This window comes from Pyxicephalus adspersus, chromosome 9, assembly GCF_032062135.1.
Source record: "Pyxicephalus adspersus chromosome 9, UCB_Pads_2.0, whole genome shotgun sequence".
NCBI lineage: Eukaryota > Metazoa > Chordata > Amphibia > Anura > Pyxicephalidae > Pyxicephalus > Pyxicephalus adspersus.
The window spans coordinates 60,263,995-60,282,373 of NC_092866.1; the positions used below are offsets into that span (position 1 = coordinate 60,263,995).

General features: G+C 41.9%; 1 protein-coding gene across 1 annotated transcript in view; it reads right to left on the reverse strand.

The window, feature by feature from the left end:
• The window catches only part of LOC140337764 (hatching enzyme 1.2-like), a 20,214-nt gene extending 2,745 nt beyond the window's left edge, over positions 1-17,469 (reverse strand). The window contains exons 1-12 of the mRNA XM_072421565.1: positions 17,450-17,469; positions 16,182-16,206; positions 14,648-14,725; positions 12,454-12,588; positions 11,002-11,119; positions 9,494-9,672; positions 7,051-7,132; positions 3,864-3,991; positions 3,426-3,541; positions 2,268-2,280; positions 2,007-2,125; positions 1,337-1,559 (exon numbers count right to left, since the gene is read on the reverse strand). Coding sequence (XP_072277666.1) covers positions 1,337-1,559; positions 2,007-2,125; positions 2,268-2,280; positions 3,426-3,541; positions 3,864-3,991; positions 7,051-7,132; positions 9,494-9,672; positions 11,002-11,119; positions 12,454-12,588; positions 14,648-14,725; positions 16,182-16,194 — 1,204 coding nt within the window. The 5' untranslated portion in view covers positions 16,195-16,206; positions 17,450-17,469. The remainder of the gene's footprint in view (positions 1-1,336; positions 1,560-2,006; positions 2,126-2,267; positions 2,281-3,425; positions 3,542-3,863; positions 3,992-7,050; positions 7,133-9,493; positions 9,673-11,001; positions 11,120-12,453; positions 12,589-14,647; positions 14,726-16,181; positions 16,207-17,449) is intronic.
• Between the last annotated feature and the right edge of the window lie 910 nt (positions 17,470-18,379).

Below are 18,379 nucleotides of genomic sequence, written 5' to 3' on the forward strand. Positions count from 1 at the left end.
CCCCTTTTTTTTATTTTGGAAACACGAATGCAACAATTTGGAGGTTGCATGAAAGATTTGGGGGCCCATTGATGAAGCCAGGGTATAGCCCAAGCAAGGCGAGTCAAATGACGCATTTTGTAAGAGCAGAGATGTGCTATAAAAATGTGCAAACTGGGCCCTGTTCATGTTAGGGCCCCTTCATACCACTGCCATTTATTTTTAATTTTCCCAAATGCACCACAACAACATGCTGCTGTGTGTTCATTGCATTTCTGTGTGTGATACTTTCCCCACCTCCTAGATTGTAAGCTCTTCAGGGCAGGGTCCTCTCCTCCTCCTGTGTCACTGTCTGTCATTTGCAACCCCTATTTAATGTACAGCGCTGCATACTATGTTGTTGCTATATAAATCCTGTTTATTATTATTATTATTATTAATAATAATAATAATAATAATAATAATAATAATAATAATAATAATAATACTGTGTGCTGCAGCGTTGGGTGCATTTGGGCTGCCCTTAGGAATAAATATGCAGCAAGGCATATCGCATGTATTTGTGGAATGCTTTGCCATTTGTTCCTAATGCCACCCCAAGCTCATTTTACACACACATTGCATTGATGTGCAGCTCTGTGGTGAATCAGACAGCCCATTCAACTGAATAGGGGCCCCTAATGCAATGTATATCAAGGCAAAAACCAATGGAAAATAGTCACATGACTGAGCTCTCCTCCAATCAGAGTGCTCTTTGCAGCCCTATATGGATCACAGTGGGTTTGATTTATTAAAGCTCTCCAAGGCAGGAGAGGATACACTTTCATCAGTAAACCTTGGGTGATCCAGCAAACCTGGAATGAATCTGGTCCAGGATTAAAAACATTTGCTAACAAATAGTAAATTACTTAGGAAATCCATTCCAGGTTTGCTGGATCACCCAGGTTCACTGATGAAAGGGTATTCTCTCTTGCCTTGGGGAGGTTTAATAAATCAGGCCTATTGGTTGGTTTACCAATAGATTGTTGATCATAGTAGGGATCCAGTTCTGAAATGTGTGGATTTTGTTCTGGGTGCATTTCAGTAAAACTTACAGGTCTCCTGCCTTCCCCCGTCCTGTAACTGGACTGTGAAGGGAGAAGCAGCAGAGTAATGAGCTCATCTCTGTCATTCTACTCCTCAGCACTCTGACTGGTGGCTTGTGCTGCTTCTTGCTTCCCAAGTCTCAGCCCTGCTGTTCACTCAAGCATAATAAAAATAACAATAATGAATAGAAAGCTGCATGTATTTGTGTCTGTTGGGCTTTAATGTTCTGTGTTTTATATTTGTACTTTCAGAAACAGAAGAGGCTGCTCACCGAAATGATAATCCGCGGAGTAGCCGGCCATGTTGAACCAGTTGTCAGTGCGGAATTGTAGGATCAGAACGTTTCCTGTGGAGGTGATGGTGGGGACGGGATCATTGGAGCAGTACTGGCCCACGGCCGGGGAGTCCAACCTTCCCCCATCGATGATATTCAGATAATCGTACAGACAGGAAGTAGAAAATTCCAGATCGAAGATTGTGAAGTTCAGGACGATCTGACAAAGGAGGAAATGTTAGGTAAAGACGTCGTCCATTGCAACAATCATTGTCATATACGAGGGTTCAATGCATTTCATGCGTCATCTACCTGCAAAGACTCCATTGGGCAGACATCCAAATGCCTTGTGCAGGGGGGACAGGGCCAATGGTGGGCCCCTGTGCCGAACTGACCTGAAGCCCCCCTGCCAAACTCACCTGAAGCCCCCCCTGCCCCCCTTGCTGAAAAGACTTGAAGCGCCCCTGCTGTATTGACTAGAGGCCCCCTGCCGAACTGACTTGAAGACCCTGTGGGGCCCCTTTAGACTAAGTAGGGCCCTTGTGCAGCTACACAGCTTGCACCTTGCTATGTCCTCCCCTGGTGAGCTATTGGTTGCTAATCTATTGAAAATGAATAAATCAGACAATTATTTGCCAGCAGCACTCTCACTCTGATCTCTCCATACCTGATACCCCTCCGGGGCCCATATTGTGGTGATGCAGTCAGACAGGTTGGGGTAAGGCTCAGGAAATCCCGGGGAGGTGACGGTGCCGTTGTCCTTGGTGTAGGTCCCTCCACAGGCCACTGTGTATCAAAGGAAATGTATAGAGGTTTTTATCTTTTTTCACAATAAAAATAACTTTGCTGTGATAGAAATGTTCTGTAAATGTTTCATATTATCCACATTTATCTTTATTAAAAAAACAGCCTGGGCTGTAATACTTACCTGTAAACTGAAGCTGTCCACAGCAGTACTTCATTCAGCCACAAGAGGTCCTCCAAGTTTGATGGACGCTCAGAAGATTACTGACCACACTGTGAATGTAGGGCATTATCCCTTTGATTTAGCATCACCGGGGCAACCTACATTCACCGTATATTGATGCAAAGGGGAGCACTGACTTTATCACATCAGCACTGCTTCTGGCCAACAATAGAAGACTGAAGAGGAAATCAACCCAGCCTGTCATGTAATTTGTCTGGAGACTTTAAAAAAAATGTTAATTATATATGCCAAACAGAAGGGAAGTAGAAAGGCACTCCAGAGGGAAGGGGGTGATCACCTAGCAGGGGCTTCCTGCTACACGTGTGCCCAGGCTCTCTGCTTCTATGTATTTGTTTGGATTACATTGATTGTAAATCTATATATCTATCTATGTCCAGATTTTACAATCTCAGCACTGATTAGTTATTAGAAGGCTCAGTTGAGGGCTTCAATTAGACAAAGGGAGCTACAAAGCAAGCAGTGTCACCAGTAGAGTCATGTTAGTTAAACCATAGTGCTCAGAGAATCCTTTATCATTAAGAATTAGTCATGTTCCCTGTCTATCAGCTGGAGGGCTTCTCCCTGTCAGCTCAAAACAAAGCTTTCAGCAACCTTTTGAGCTCACTCACCCAGACCGACTGTCTGTGTCTCCAAGCATAGCTCCCTCACACTGAACCCCTGTCTGTGTCTCCAGCAGAGCTCTCTCACACAGAACCCCTGTCTGTGTCTCTCCAAACAGAGCTGAACCACTGAACCACTGACTGAGCTCCTGGCTCTATGTTATATCCCCACCCTCAGTGCTTCTTCGTTAATTATCTCACTGGTGAGAGTCTTCCACCTGCTACTTCACATAGGAGAGGAATCTTGGGCAAATTACTTCCCATAAAAGAGGAATCCTGGGCAAATATATCTCTCTTCCACCTCCAATCCTGCCTTGGTGTCACAATATAAATATATATATATATATATATATATATATATATATAAATATATATATAGCGACTATATGGAGTTGCAATTATTTTTTTTGTCAGGTAAGGCTATTTAAAGATGTGTATTTCACCTGTTTATTTTGCTTTTTTGGAATTCTGCTTTAATATCTACAGGAAACATCATTACCTTATTTCTGTTGACTCTTACAAGCCATAGGCAGTTTGTGGCATCAGGATACATTGACATGGAGGCACTAAAGTCCAGAGAGCCATTGGTCTCAGTGTGTAAAAAACTGCACTCCTCTGAAAGAAGAACAAAAGTCTGACCTATGGAACCACAGTGACAGCAAAATATCATAAAAATACTTTATATATATGACAAGTGGGAAGATTTCTCCCATCCAGCTTTATTTATCTGCAGCTTAATAATATTATCAATAAACAAGATTCATATAGTGCCAACATAGTACGCAGAGCTGTACATGAAATAGGGGTTGCGAATGAGAGACAGATACAGACAGTGACACAGGAGGAGGAGAGGACCCTGCCCTGAAGAGCTTACCATCTATATGAGCAGTCCCAGAGAGAAGCTGCAGAATAAAATGAAACATTTTCATATACTTACTGCAATCATAGAGCTTCTTAATCTTGGAAATGTCGAGTGAACTCAGCCCGTATCTCTGCCCAATTTCCACAGACTGGTCTGGTTTGGGTATGAGGGTTGGCTGCCCCGATGTATTGGAATAGGAGTACCTGCCGAAACACAACTGACACAGCTGACAAAGAAAGTAGCGGAGAATTGTATTAAGTTATCCATTTATTAATGCAGAATGATTTGGAGTTTAGGTGATCGTCATTATTAGGACAGTTTCTAGGTAGTTTTATGCCCTGGGCATTACCCCAATTTATAATGCTTTTGCAGAATGGCACTTGCTGTAAAAAAAAATGGCTTCCTGTTCCTGCACCGATTCATCTGATCCATGTACAGTGACGCCAAATGATGGGACTCTGAAACAAGAAGTGGCTATTACACTACGCTTCCCTGCACCATTCTGCATACAGGGGGAAGATAAGGGAGCAGCAGCTTTATTATACAGGGGCAAAATGGCACTAGCTGGCATCATGCGCTACTCACTAATGTCACCTATGCTTGCAAACTGCCCTGTATTTCCTTGGCCAACAGGGTACCAGTTCCGGAATCACAGCAAAGGTGCAGAATACAGGATACCTTTTGCTGCAGATCCCTAAACCTCATATTGTATACCCTCATCCAGTGCCACCATCAGAAATATATGGGCCCCTTACTAGTTAAATGTCTAGAACCTCCCCCATGTTTTAAAATTGCAGCATTGCAAAGTTCTGTTGATTAGGGGTCCAATACAGAAGTATCACTTGCCCCCCATTTAATGGCAGCCCTGCCAATAAATGAATCTTCACTGATTGACAGAATAAATATCCCAAGCTAATGGTGCTGATGGGAAATCACAGAAAGTGAGCTTGGAACGAGTATGGGATGGTAATTTCGGGGATATGATCATTGGAGCTGTACTGGCCCACGGCGGGGGAGTCCAGCCTTCCCCCATCCATGATATTGAGATAATTGTACAGAAGGGAAATAGAAAATTCCAGATCCAAAGTTGTGAAGTTCAGGACAATCTGGCGAAGGAGGAAATGTTATGTAAAGACGTCGTCCATTGCAATAACCATCGTCATATATGAGGGTTCAATACATTTCATGCGTCATCTACCTGCAAAGACGCCATTGGGCAGACATCCAAAGGCCTTGTGCAGGGGGGAGAGGGCCAATGGTGGGCCCCTGTGCAGAACTGACTTGTTGCCCCCCTGCAGAACTGACCTGTTGCCCCCCATGCTTCAAACAATTTATGATTTTTGTTGAATTTTTGACCCCTGACAATACCGCCCATGTCTACCCAAGTCTATGATCAGTGGTTTATTACCCTTTAAACTAATTCTCACTGTGTCCCGGACTTCTCGCCCTCTAGTCAATGACCCCATTAACACCCCGAGGCTCTAATACCTCACCATGACCATTACCAATCTAATAGCTGCATTGCACTAATGATGGTGTTTTATTGCTCCTCTGGTTTAGGGACATTTCTAAAGGACCCTCATTTAAGGTGAGAAATGTACCTGGAGCATCTTATCTCCATTAAACAAACAAAATGCCTGGGAGGTCTGTTTTTAAAGCAGTGAATCTGGCATTCACCAAATATTCCCTGGTGGAGAATCTTACACGTTCATGTGTTTTATTGTCAGTGATTGAATCCCTTCCATAGATTGTCTATTCTGGATAAAGACAGAAAGGAAATGGTTCTCTGTTGGGGTTTTATGTCTATCTGGGTCCACATTCAAGAGATTTGCTGCCTAGGGGTAAGGGGGTCATAGGAATAGGAAGTGATTGGGATAATCTTTAATAGTAAGAAACATTTTTTAGTAGACTGCAGAACGTTTAAAACCCCTGTCTAGGAAATATTGCTAACTGCGCCTTACCGAATCAGAGACCCCTTTAATTCTTTTGCTCAGGGGGTCACCACGAGCAAGAGAGGAAGCGAAGGTGAATATCTCACAGACAGCAAGAAAAAAGCATTGTTAGGCTTGAAACATATATACTTATTTATTCTATTGTTTTATTATTATAATATTTTTAAACAGTATTTATATAGCGCCAACATATTGTGTAGCTCTGTACATTAAATAGGGGTTGCAAATCACAGACAGTGACACGGGAGGAGGAGAGGACGCTGCCCCCAAGAGCTTACAGCAATGAATCCTTTATACCACGAACATGTATTGTTTCCTTAAACACAATGCAATCTGCTTTAAAAATATACAAAAACCCCGAGCCCCCAATGATACCCACTGAGCACTTTAGGTTTCTGTTTTTAAGGTTTCCCTGTTGAATTGTTACATTGTAATTGTATGATGTTGTATCTCAAGTGTGTGTTAATTTCTTGTTTGTAAAACAGTTTTTATTCTCACAAAAATTTAAAAAAAATAATATATACAAAAGCAAAGTATACTGATATCTAATTTGTATTTAAATGATATCCAATGCCAAAACTTTTCTTTTTTATATTGATAGAGTATAAAGACATATGACTATGGTAGGGACATAAGATTGTGAGCTCCTTTGAGGGACGGCTAGTGACATGACTATGGACTTTGTACAGCGCTGCGCAATATGTTGGCGTTATATCAATAATAATTATAATAGAGTAGGAAAACGTTAAACCCTTTCTTTTTTTCTTTTTTGTTTTATGTCACAAAAAAAGAAATGTTCATGGGGAGAATAACCTTCACTTCCTGTCTTGCAAACACAAATGGAAGTGAGATCTCTTGAAATCTCTTGGATGATTTTCCCTTTATTCCTGTTTTGGTAACAAAATCCAAATATAGAATTTTCATTGACATCCAATCCAGCTGCCAGTAGTTGAACCTCTCCAGACAGGAATACAAAACTGGATTCTTCTAAAAATTTTAAATATAATTTAATGAAAAGTGCAACATATCTTCATTCAGTGCTTGCAAGGCCACCAGACAGGGTTTGTCTGACTGCAAACAATAGACAAATTCTGTCTCTAACAACATAAAACAACCACAATGCAATCACTAGCCATAAAGATGGTGATCATGGCCCTAGGCTGCACAAGAGTGGCTGCTAGGTGCAATTCTTTCATGTTACCATGCAAAAAGAACTCAAATAAAAGAATGCCCTATGCTAATGTCTGCTGTTCTCTCAGTGATTTGGGTGCAGTTTGATTTTTAGTGAATTTCCCTCTTTTTAGTCTTACCTTCCATAATGCATAACTGAAAAGTAGTCATACGGAAGATTCATATTGTTGGTGTCTACCAGATCAAACTCACCCCAGTCACCTGCATGGAAAGACAACACAGGACCAACTCAGTCACAAAGCTCATTATTACTTTCTTGTTTTATGTTGGAACTTATAATAATGAATATAATAATAATAATACTTATTACTTATAATAATAAATGATAACTATTATAATAAATAATAACTACTTGGAACTCTAATAAATAAATAATATATATATATTTTTTTTTTTATATAACAAATCCTTGGTTATTTTACCAATATTACCAAACAGCAAATGAAGCACCTGGCTCCTCATTTTTTATTTGTTTTTTTGGATGGAAAGGGAAACAAGGACAGTGTTATATTTCTTTCTTGTTTTATGTTTGGGACTTAATATTTTTGTTTTGTTTGTTTTTTATATAACAAATCCTTGGTTATTTTACTAATATTACCAACCAGCAAAAGGAGTGCCTGGCTCCTCATTTTTCATTTTTTGGACAGAAAGTGAAACAAGGAAAGTGTAATATTTTCATTTCTGTCTGTGATCCCTTTGGGGTTTTATTTCTGATTTTCTGCCCCTAGGACCACAGTAAGAGAATTGAAGGGTGTAATTGCCACCAGGACGGGTAGACATAGAAATCAGTAAAAACTTTGTCAGAAGTTAATATTTCAGTTAAGATGCAGACAGAAATCAAAACCTGACAGAGATTCGAACATAGGAAAAAGAATGGAGGAAAGGATAGGAGGTGGGAGAGGACAAAGTAGAAGAGGAAAACAGATAAATGGGGAAGAGAGGTAAAAAGAAAGAAAAGAGAACAGGATACTAGAAGAGAGGAGAGGAAAGTAAAGGAAAAGAGAATAAAAGTGAGAAGAGGAGTAGCACAAGAGAAAGCAATGAAGAAGCAAGGGAAAAGAGCAGAGATGGAGTGGGGATGAAGAAAAGAAAGAAAAGGATTGAAGATAAGGAAGCAAAGAAGAAGAGAGGAAACAAAATAAAAGAAGAAGAGAAGAAAAGAGGGCAGAAGAAGGGAGCGCAGCAATGAAGGGAAGGAATAGAAGAATAGCAGAGAAGGAAGCAATGAAGAGGAGAGGAAACAAAATAAAAGAAGAGAAAAGAAAAGGAGAAGAAAAGGGGTAGAGGGGAAGAAGGGAGCACAGCAATGAAGAGAAGGAGGAGAAAGAATGGAAGAGAAAAGGATACAAGAAAAAAGGAGAGGAAAGTAAAGGTAAAGAGAATAAAAGTGAGATGAGGAATTGCACTAGGGAAAGCAATGAAGAAGCAAGGGAAGAGAGCAGAGATGACGTGGAGATAAAGTAAAAAAAGGAATTGAGTGGAAGGAAGCAAAGAAGAAGAGAGGAAACAAAATAAAAGAAGAGAAAAGGAGCAGAAAACAGGGCAAAGGGGAAGAATGGAGCCCAGCGATGAAGAGAAGGAATAGAAGAATAGCAGGGAAGGAAGCAATGAAGAGTAGAGGAGAAGAAAGAATGGAAGAGAAAAGGATAGGAGAAAAAAGGAGAAAAAACTAAAGGAAAAGTGAATAAAAGTGAGATGAGGAATTGTACAAAAGAAAGCAATGAAGAAGCAAGGGAAGAGAGCAGAGATGAAGAAAAGGAATTGAATGGAAGGAAACAAAGAAGAAGAAAGGAAACAAAATAAAAGAAAAGGAGAAGAAAAGAGGGCAGAGGGGAAGAAGGGAGAGCAGCAATAAAAAAGGAGAAGAGGGATTGAAACATTGAAGGGGAGAAGAGATTAAAGAATGGAAGAGAAAAGAAAATAAGTCAGTGGGGAAGAAAGGAAGGCAGCACTAAGAGAAGGAATTAGGAGGAAAGGAGAGGGAAAAAGCAGAAGACATAGGAGGAAATGTAAGAGAATTAGGATAAGGATGAGAAAAAGAAGGAAAACTAATGAAAAGAGAAAAAGGAGATGAGCGGGAAGGAAAAAAAGAGAAGGAAGAAAGGATGAAATGGGAGAGAAAAGGAAAGAGATACAGAGAAATTAAAATAATGAGGGAGGTAAAGGAAGATAGAAGACAGAGAAGGTAGGAAATAAAAGACAGAATGGAAGAGAAAGAGAAAACAGATAAAGAACAAATATGGAGAGAAAGGAAGAAAATGAAAAAGAAAGAAAGAAAGAAATAGTAAAGACAATGAGGAAGAGAGAATAAAAGATAAAATAAAGAAATTGATACATAGAGAACAAATGAGGAAAAGAAAGAGGAAAGGGAATACAAAAGGAGACAGAAGGACAGAATGACCTGGAGCTCTTTCATTGTCCTAGGTCAGGTCACAACATTTCACTTCTTTGTCACCATCAAGAAGCCGGGTATTGAGAAGCATGTGAGGGAGATTTATTATAAGGCCATAAATGTTTTGTGTTTTCTTTCTGTCTATTCAGAACATCATTTAGAGTTCATACCTTTGTTTATGTTCTGCCATAGGACATCCACAAATTTGTCTCGGTCACTGCGACTCTGCTCATGGAAGAAGCCCAGAGAGTGCTGGATCTCATGTTGTACCACTCCGCTGGCCATACACCCTCCCTTCATCAAAGAGACCTCTTGCGGACCACTTATCCGCCCGACAAAGGACCAGCAACTGATAAGGAAAATTTTGGTTATTGGTTGCTCTGAACAACAAAATTTTTTTAACTCAAATCTGGGGTAAGTGGCCGAGTGAAGTCAATATATGCATGGTGGCTAAGGGTTAGCACTCTGGCCTTTGCAGCGCTGGGTCCCAGGTTCAAATCTCAGCCAGGACACTTTCTGCATGGAGTTTGCATGTTCTCCCTGTGTTTGCGTGGGTTTCCTCCCACATTCCAAAAACATGCAGTTACGTTAATTGGCTTTCCCCCCAAACATTGGACATTGGATTGTGAGCTCCTTTGAGGGACAGCTAGTGTCATGACTATGGACTTTGTACAGCACTGTGTAATATGATGGTGCTATACAAATACTGTGTAATATTATTATGCAGAGAGCTGTGGATTTTGGTTTGGCATGTCTTGGTGCCTCCATTTAGTTTATGTGCTTATTTTAGTCTTTACATTTTTGAGTAGTTTTGGGCACAAAAAACATTATTCCATGGGTGAGGAAGTTTCTATTGCACAGATCTTAGGGACAGAGAAATGTGATGAAGGTTCTGGGAATTTATGATTGGCACAGAGGATTGGAGGGGTGACAACCTCAGTTAATCTTGCTTATCTGAAAGCGGACATTAGTAAAAGACAGCACAACTGCTAAGTGGTTACTACATTTGTCTTGCAGCATTGCAAACCAGTTTGCAGAATTCCTTTATATTTTAGAAGCTCCACAACCCATAAGCATAATGATAGGACAGTGGTCCCAATGCATTACTGTGCTTGGAGTGTTAGGGCTTACATAGGGATTTGTGTAAGTGTGTGTGTGTCACAACTGTTCTTCTCTCCATACAAGTCAATAAGAATGCAAAAGCAGCATGAAACAGTTCAAATGAAGGTCAGAAGTTAGGAGAAACTCCAAAAAGGTCAGACGGAATCCTTTGGAACATCTAAAAAAGGCATCTCAAATGCAAGCTGAATGCACCTCCAATAATGCTGCACTTGCCTATTCAAACATGCCTTTGGGTTAGCCAAGTGGGGGGCGTCTGCCTTTTTTTGTTTTTGTATTAGGACCCTGTGCTGTTTTTGCATTCACTTGAGCAGAACACACATTTTCTTCTTTTCTTCTTCCCATTTGAAAGGATTGGCCATGTAAGAGAAGTCAGAATATCTCTATAAAGTTAAAGCCAGCCTCGGATCCACCAAGAAGATGTGAATGATCCTAATAAATATATAAATGTAATCTTGGAAGGATTACCTGTAAAATGAATGGCTGGAAACCATGAAATAATCTAAAATACATAGGTGAGGCCAATGAACCAACAAATAAGCCTTCCAATGCAACGTACCCAATTCCTGAATATATTTTCAGATAATCGTTTTCTGTAGACCGCTCTACAAACTGGATGCAGGTCAGCGTGTTGAAGGTCTCCAAGGCTTTGGTAATTATATTCTTCTCATCATTGCCTAGGTGGAAAAGTACATTACAATAAAAATATTATACTAAATTAATATACATAATAATTATTATAACAATAATATACATTTTTTATATTTTACAATACTTATTCCAGGCTTTCTCCAGCGTTTTACCCATGAGGAACCCTTGATATTGATTTCAGGTGATGCGGAACCTCTCTTAAAACCATAGGTGGAGCAGGAGAAAATTAATCCTTAATTGGTGGTCAGCGAGAAGAATGCCATCCTTACAATGACAACTGCGCCTAAACCTGCTAACTTCACGTCAATGCACTTGCTTGTTTAGTTAAACTTTGATAATATTATCGCTGGTATTTAAGTGTATTACTCTGTTTGCTGAATACACCAGTAAAGTTCATTATTGTTTGCCACTAAAGCCCCCTTCTGTGCATCTGCTTATTTATCCTTACAAAAAAAAAAAAAGGGCGTTGGTGTTATTCTGACAATTGGCATTCATCACAAACTAAGAGGTCACCATCAAATTAAAGGTCATTTAGCCAAATGGGAGGTCATTCATTCAAAGCTTAAGGAATCCCTAGCAACCTCGGGAGGAACCTTTTATGGGAATTACCCTCAATGAAGACCTTTGCCAATGTCAATTTGTCAGAATTGTGAATCGATTTCTTCTACACTAGATGCCCAAATGTCCAATTTTAAAAGCTAAGTATACTTTAATGGAAGTAGCCCTAATTCTTCTACACCCTAAACTGACCTACACTAACACACCAGACCTCGGTCCACCGGGATCCGGGCATCAAGGTTTGCCAATCAAGCCATTGTGCTTGCTGCCCCTGCACCGACAGACCCATTTCCTTCCATTGGGCTCCATTTATTTGTAGTAATTATAGTAGATCTAAAAACATTAATTAAAACCAAAATTAGGATGTAGTTTTTAATGTTGAGCCACATTTTGGGGTGACAATACTCTGTTCTTGTCTAGCATTTACTCTTCTGCATTTTCACAAGTGGAGCCCATGGTGATGCCCATAGGACACATCACTGGAAGTAACTGGAGGAGTTTAGTAGTAAAGTTGCAAAAAAAGGATAAAGAGGTTAAAAAAGAATTTCATTAAAAAATCAACCTTCAGCAACAAAATGAAAGGCTTTAGAGTTACTTTAACCTGACACATCCATGCATTAAATGTAATGGTCTCAGGTGGTGGCTTTGGCAATTTTGGTTGCTAACAGTGGGACGTTGAAATGTTCTACTTTGTTCAGCAAATCTGCCCTCTGCCAAAAACATCTTATGCCTGTGCCAAGGTCCCGCGTGATTCAGCCTTGGGAGATGTATAAGAGCCATCTGCTGTATTTCCCACACTCACTGTATTCGGAGGAGATTGTGTAGGCCACCCTGACCTTCCCATCCTCTGATTTGGTCCACAGGCAACCGGTACACTTGGTGGCACTGTAGGTGGTGTCCAGGATGATGTCCCCATGGTACAGCTTCAAAGCAGAATCTGAAGGATAAAAGAGAGGAGATTGGTGATGGGAAGCAGTGCAGCTAAGCTCATGTCTTTGTCTAGGGCAGAAATATGATGAGTGCCACCTTGTTTATAAACATCAAAGGTCAAAAAAGAGCTAAAAATGCTGTACAGACAATCTGCAACTAAACAGAAAGTCTGCTGGATTTATATTTAATCTGAGCTTCCTATAGGTTTCCTATGATCGCTTGTAGACATATTAGGCAAGATATTTCCATGGAACTCTGGAACGGTCTACAGCAAGAGTGTCAAACTCTGGCCCCCGGGCCAAATCTGGCCCACAACGTTGTTTTTTTTATTTTTTTTGGCCCCCAAAGGAATCCTAAATAAGAACTGCAGCTGGCCCACGGCTGTATTGAAGGAGTGCCGCTTCTACAATTCCCGGCCTCACTCGCGTCTTTAGACCAGCGGGCTCTCTGCCCAATGCGTGGCCCCGCATTGGACTGTTTTATAGATGCAAGTAATGCTGGGAATTTTAGTAGCGGCTCTATTTCAATGAAGAGGGAGTTTCAGCGGCGGGCCACTCATAAGATTTAGCTCCGCATTGGCCACGTCTGACATTTCTAGCACTCCCCCTCAGCTACACGTGGGAGGTGCCAGGAAGCTTTTGGAGTTACAGGGGCTTCAAGTTTAGCGCAGGCCGATTTTAAAAGCATTTTCAATTGTTTCAATAAATTTCAAGGTTGGCCTGCGACTTTGTCCCTTTTGGCCCACTGTGTATTTGAGTTTGACACCCCTCTTGCTTGGGTGCAATGCCCCCTCACCCCTCAATCTATCATTGCAGCAATGGGTGGAAAAATGGTGGAATCCCATTTTGGATATGCTTAATGTCTATCTTCAACATGTGTGAGACAATTACCTGGGACAGGTAAGCACACTCACCTGGGATCATTGAGGAGGTATTATGGAAAATGAATCAGCATGACTGCCAGGCAGATAGAATTGTGGCCAACAATGGCAGCCCAGTATTTCTCTTTCTACTTTAAGAACAAAATCGTCATGATCTATGAGGAAACTATTAGAGCTCTCTGATGGGAGGCGTTTGGATCATTGGGTGTTCCTACCATATCAGGTTACCAAAAGCAGAAGATATCCTTACAGAGAACTCTGGTGTACTCAAAATATGAGCAGGTAGGTAGTGTCCTTCTGATTTTCCAATCTTTGGACCTCAAGAGGTTAACCATTGCTTACATCAGTGGTAGCCAACATTTTTGGTCCTGCGGATGACTAAAATTACCGGCTCCCTACCGTGCATGCGCGGGTGTCATTAAAAGGGGGAGAAACCTCCCCCATCGTGAACCCCGCCTAATCTTCCATCGTAGATCTGAGCCTGCAATGGGAGAGTGGGGAGGAAGTGTCCCGGGCTGTGTTCCCTGAGCCTAGGAACTGTACAGGGGACGTGGCTCCTTCTCCTGACCCCGCTCGGGGGTGCACCAACCAGAGCCACAGACACCCTAAATTTACGCGGTCCACCGGTTGGTGACCGCTGGCTTACATGGTATGGATTTAGCTGAGATGTACTTTCTCGGCATCCCCCGCACACACTGAGGCTGTGCACAGCTGAAGGGGATTTTAGGAGCAGATTGGTCCCTGGCTTCATCCTGCACTGCCAAGGGCTGCTAGGACTTTATAGCCCTTCTGCTCCCAGTCACCAGTGCCTGTTGTAGCATTGGCTGGGGTATTTATTGCTTGGATTTACTGTGGCTGTTTCTGACACTGTGATTGTTTGCTGGCTGGGCCAATCTTTGCCTGTGACCCTGGCTCTGTGTTCTGGGCTTGCCAATGCTGGAATCCCCTGTACTGCATTATGTGTGGGCTCCTGGTCCAGATGCCACGCTTTGTGCATTGACGTCCTGGGGTAACCGTGTACTGAGACGGAGCAAATAGCCTCCTGGGGTTGAACTGAGACCTGATAAAGATGTGGAATGCAGAGCTAGATTGGGGGACTGGTGCCAAGGTCTTTTTGGGTTCATGGCAATACCTACTTTAGCCGAATCCATACCCAAACTTGCAAAATTGGATTATTTTATTTTACCTCTGTTGATCCTTAGGATACGAGTGAAAACATCCTCAGATTCATCGTCTTCAGGATCGGTCCCCGGAGGAGAATAATCTGTGATATATAAATAATAAATATTTTACATACAATATAATCTGGAAAAATTCAGAAGGAACACGCCAAGCACAGCAATCATTGAGCAATCATGGTTGATGGACACGACCAATCATATGAATTGCGATTAGTTGAATCTCATCATTATTTCTCTTTGCTGCGATTCTGAAGAAGAACTCAGAACCAAATCCAAAGGGAAATAACAGTTTATTGAGTTTTTGTATTTTGCTTTTGCACTTTTTAGCAGGAAGCTACGTTAGGTTTTAATCTACTACAATGGCAGAGCTGCCGGTATACATCATTGCAGCCTGCGAGATTGCAGCCAAAAAGTTTTAGGAATGATGATCTCATATTCAGTGTGGAGACCTTGGAGCTCAGTGTTCAAACAAAGGATTATCAAGAGGAAATAACTGAACATCGTTCATATTTGCTGGTGTTTTAAGGTTATACCCTGATCCTCCAAATCACTAACTTTTACACTTTTATGAGACTTTACTAGGCTTTCAAATAAGAAAGCCCAGCATTAGCTGCTTACTTTTGGAATGATGTGTGGTCTCTCATGCAGTTCATGCAGTTGTGTTATCAATAGACCCGAATAACAGGCAAATAACAAAAGGCAGACTTTAGATATAAGTGATGAATATGGCATGCGTGAGATGCGTGAGATTGGCACTTTTTATTTTTACATTCCAGGGAAGCTCCTTATGACGGATGCCCAACCTCAGGCATGAGCAGAAGCAGCAGCCTGCAGCGCCCTGGGATATGTGACGCAGGTTTCACTTTCAGACCTTACCGCAGCGGCAGTAAAGATGGACAACAAGGGGTCCTTTCCCTCCCAAAAAATCATATCATATAAAGGGGATAGTCACCTTTTATATAATGTTAACAATTTTGTGATGTAGTGATAGGTCTGCTTTAAATGTCCAACTTCAGGCTAACTCCTAAAAAGGTTCAATTGCAAAATTTATCACTTGCAGTACCTCTTCCCTGCCACTAGATGTCCTCAGTATTCCTTGGTAATTTTTCACCAGTATCACCGAACCCAGAAGACTGAGGACATACTGTGAGTACAGAGTGTACTGATCTCGTCCCCCTAGAGAGTCATCACAATGCCCTTCACTATCAGCGTACTTATGCACATAGTGGACCTGATTCATTAAAACTCTCCAAGGCTGGAGAGGATACACTTTTATCAGTGAAGCTGGGTGATCCAGGAAACCTGGAATGGATCTGGTCCTGGATTGAAAGCATTTGCAAATGACTTTTAAGAAATCTATTCCAGATTTGCTGGATATCCAGGGTGAAAATTTACCCCTCTGCTTCCTTTACTCCTTTACCTCTGCTCTACCTTTACAAGGTAATATCTGGGTTCAGGTGCACAAAGTGGATTTCTCCCACGTTGTTCTTGTGTGTTACATCGTAAAGTTATGCAAAGAGCACAGAGAAACCTACATACCATCACGTTCCATTCCTTCTGGTAGCTGCAGAAAAAAAACAAAACAGATATATACTAAAATCTTAATGCAAACAATTTGTGGTTTGATCAAAGAGAACTGGTCATGTAAAAAACTGAACAATATATTTGCACCAAATAATAACAAATTTGTAGTTGTCCCCTTGCCAATCACAGAAATGTGTCCTATCACAATGATCTAGTCCCTTCCAGGAGCACTGCGAAAGCCTGCTGATTTTAGCTGCATTGCAATCTATGGGGGCAGGTACACATGAGCAGAGGCTTTGCCAATGTTGTGATAGAACAATAAGGGTTAAGGATTTCAAACTTTCAAGATTGTTTCCAGCGATGATATAGGAAAATAAGTGCCATACACAGAGTACTTTTAGGTTCTATGGATTGGAGAGGGAGGAGGATGAGGCGGAGGCTCCCTGCTGCGTCCTCCCCATAGGAAATCACAGCTGTTGTCCCAGTTGGTCCTTTTGTGATCTGCCGTTTAATGACCATCTCTAGCATGTCCATGTAACCTAAGAGGAAGCCTCTCCAAAGTGATAGAAAATCAGGAGGCCCCCGTTGTGTCCTTCTCTATATGAAATGACATCAGTCATCTCTGGTTGCTTAATCATCTGTTTGGCAGATCATTAAAGGACATTTGGGGATCGCTAAAAACACAAACTAGATAATTATCACTCAAGATGATCATGTTTGTGTCAGAGGATTATCTAATCTGTGCGACGGTCCAATGCCATTTAGTGATCCACCAGGCACATGGTTAAATGGCCTTTTATTTTCCATGGGGAAGAACGCAGCAGGGAGCCTCATGCTTTCCCCCCTTCCTTCCAGCTTTTCCACCCAGTGACAATAGTCAGGCGACCATATAGAGAGAAGGAGTCTCTAATGGGGAATATCGAGTAGTACTCAGTCACATTCAACTGGACTCATTCTTGGAACCTTGGAAAAGTTTGGTAACTTCTGCAAACAATTTCTTAGAGAAATACCCCAACATTTGGACCGCATGGGTAGAAGAGACCTGTGAGGATATACATATGGGGGAATTACTTTAATACCTATTAGAATAGAAGTGGTTCGGGCAAGATACAAAACGTTTTCAAGATTCCAAGAACTATATGACTGCTACTGTGTGCGCCATGACCCGGACAAATGAGAACCATTACAGACAGCAATAAAAACCCAACAGGAGTTCTAATCCCTCACCAATCTATCCACAATTTATACTTTCATATATGGCGGCCATGTCTGATGGAACTTACCGGGAGAGAAGTTGTCAGAGATGCAAGCAGAGTGCAGGGGTCAGTAATGCAGAGTGCAGGGTTAGTAATGCAGAGTGCAGGGTCAGTAATGCAGAGTGCAGGGTCAGTAATGCAGAGTGCAGGGGTCAGTAATGCAGAGTGCAGGGTCAGTAATGCAGAGTGCAGGGGTCAGTAATACAGTGTGCAGGGGTCAGTAATGCAGGGTGCAGGGGTCAGTAATGCAGATTGCAGGAGTCAGTAATGCAGAGTGCAGGGGTCAGTAATAGAGTGTGCAGGGGTCAGTAATTGCAGGGTGCAGGGGTCAGTAATACAGTGTGCAGGGGTCAGTAATACAGTGTGCAGGGGTCAGTAATGCAGAGTGCAGGAGTCAGTAATGCAGAGTGCAGGGGTTAGTGGTCTCTAATATAATGTGCAGAGGTCAGTGGTAAGCAATGCTTAATGCCAAGGACCTTTTTGCCACAGTTTACCTCTGCAAACACCCCATGCCCCTTCCCTATGCACAACCCACTTCTGAACCTCCAGTCATCTTTGCACCTCTACAGCTCGCTTCCTGCACCTTCCCCACAGTTCATCCCTGCACCCCAAACACAATTTATTGCTGCACCTGCTATTTATAGCTTACCGTTGCACCCCATCCAATGCTAACCTATGCACCTACCATCCATGGCTGACCTCTATCCCCTATCCGCAGCTCACTTCTGGACCCCATCCACCATTCCTCATCTATGGTTCACCTCTGCACCCCTAATCCAAAGCTCACCCCTACAATCCACACCTAAGGCTTACCTTTGCATCCCCCTGTCCACCGCTCACTTCTACACTCCCCCAAATACAGCTCACCTCTGTACCCCCTTTCCATGGCTCATCTTTACACCCCCATCTTTGGTTCAGCTTTGCACCCCAACTCTCCTCTGCATTTCCCACCCTCTG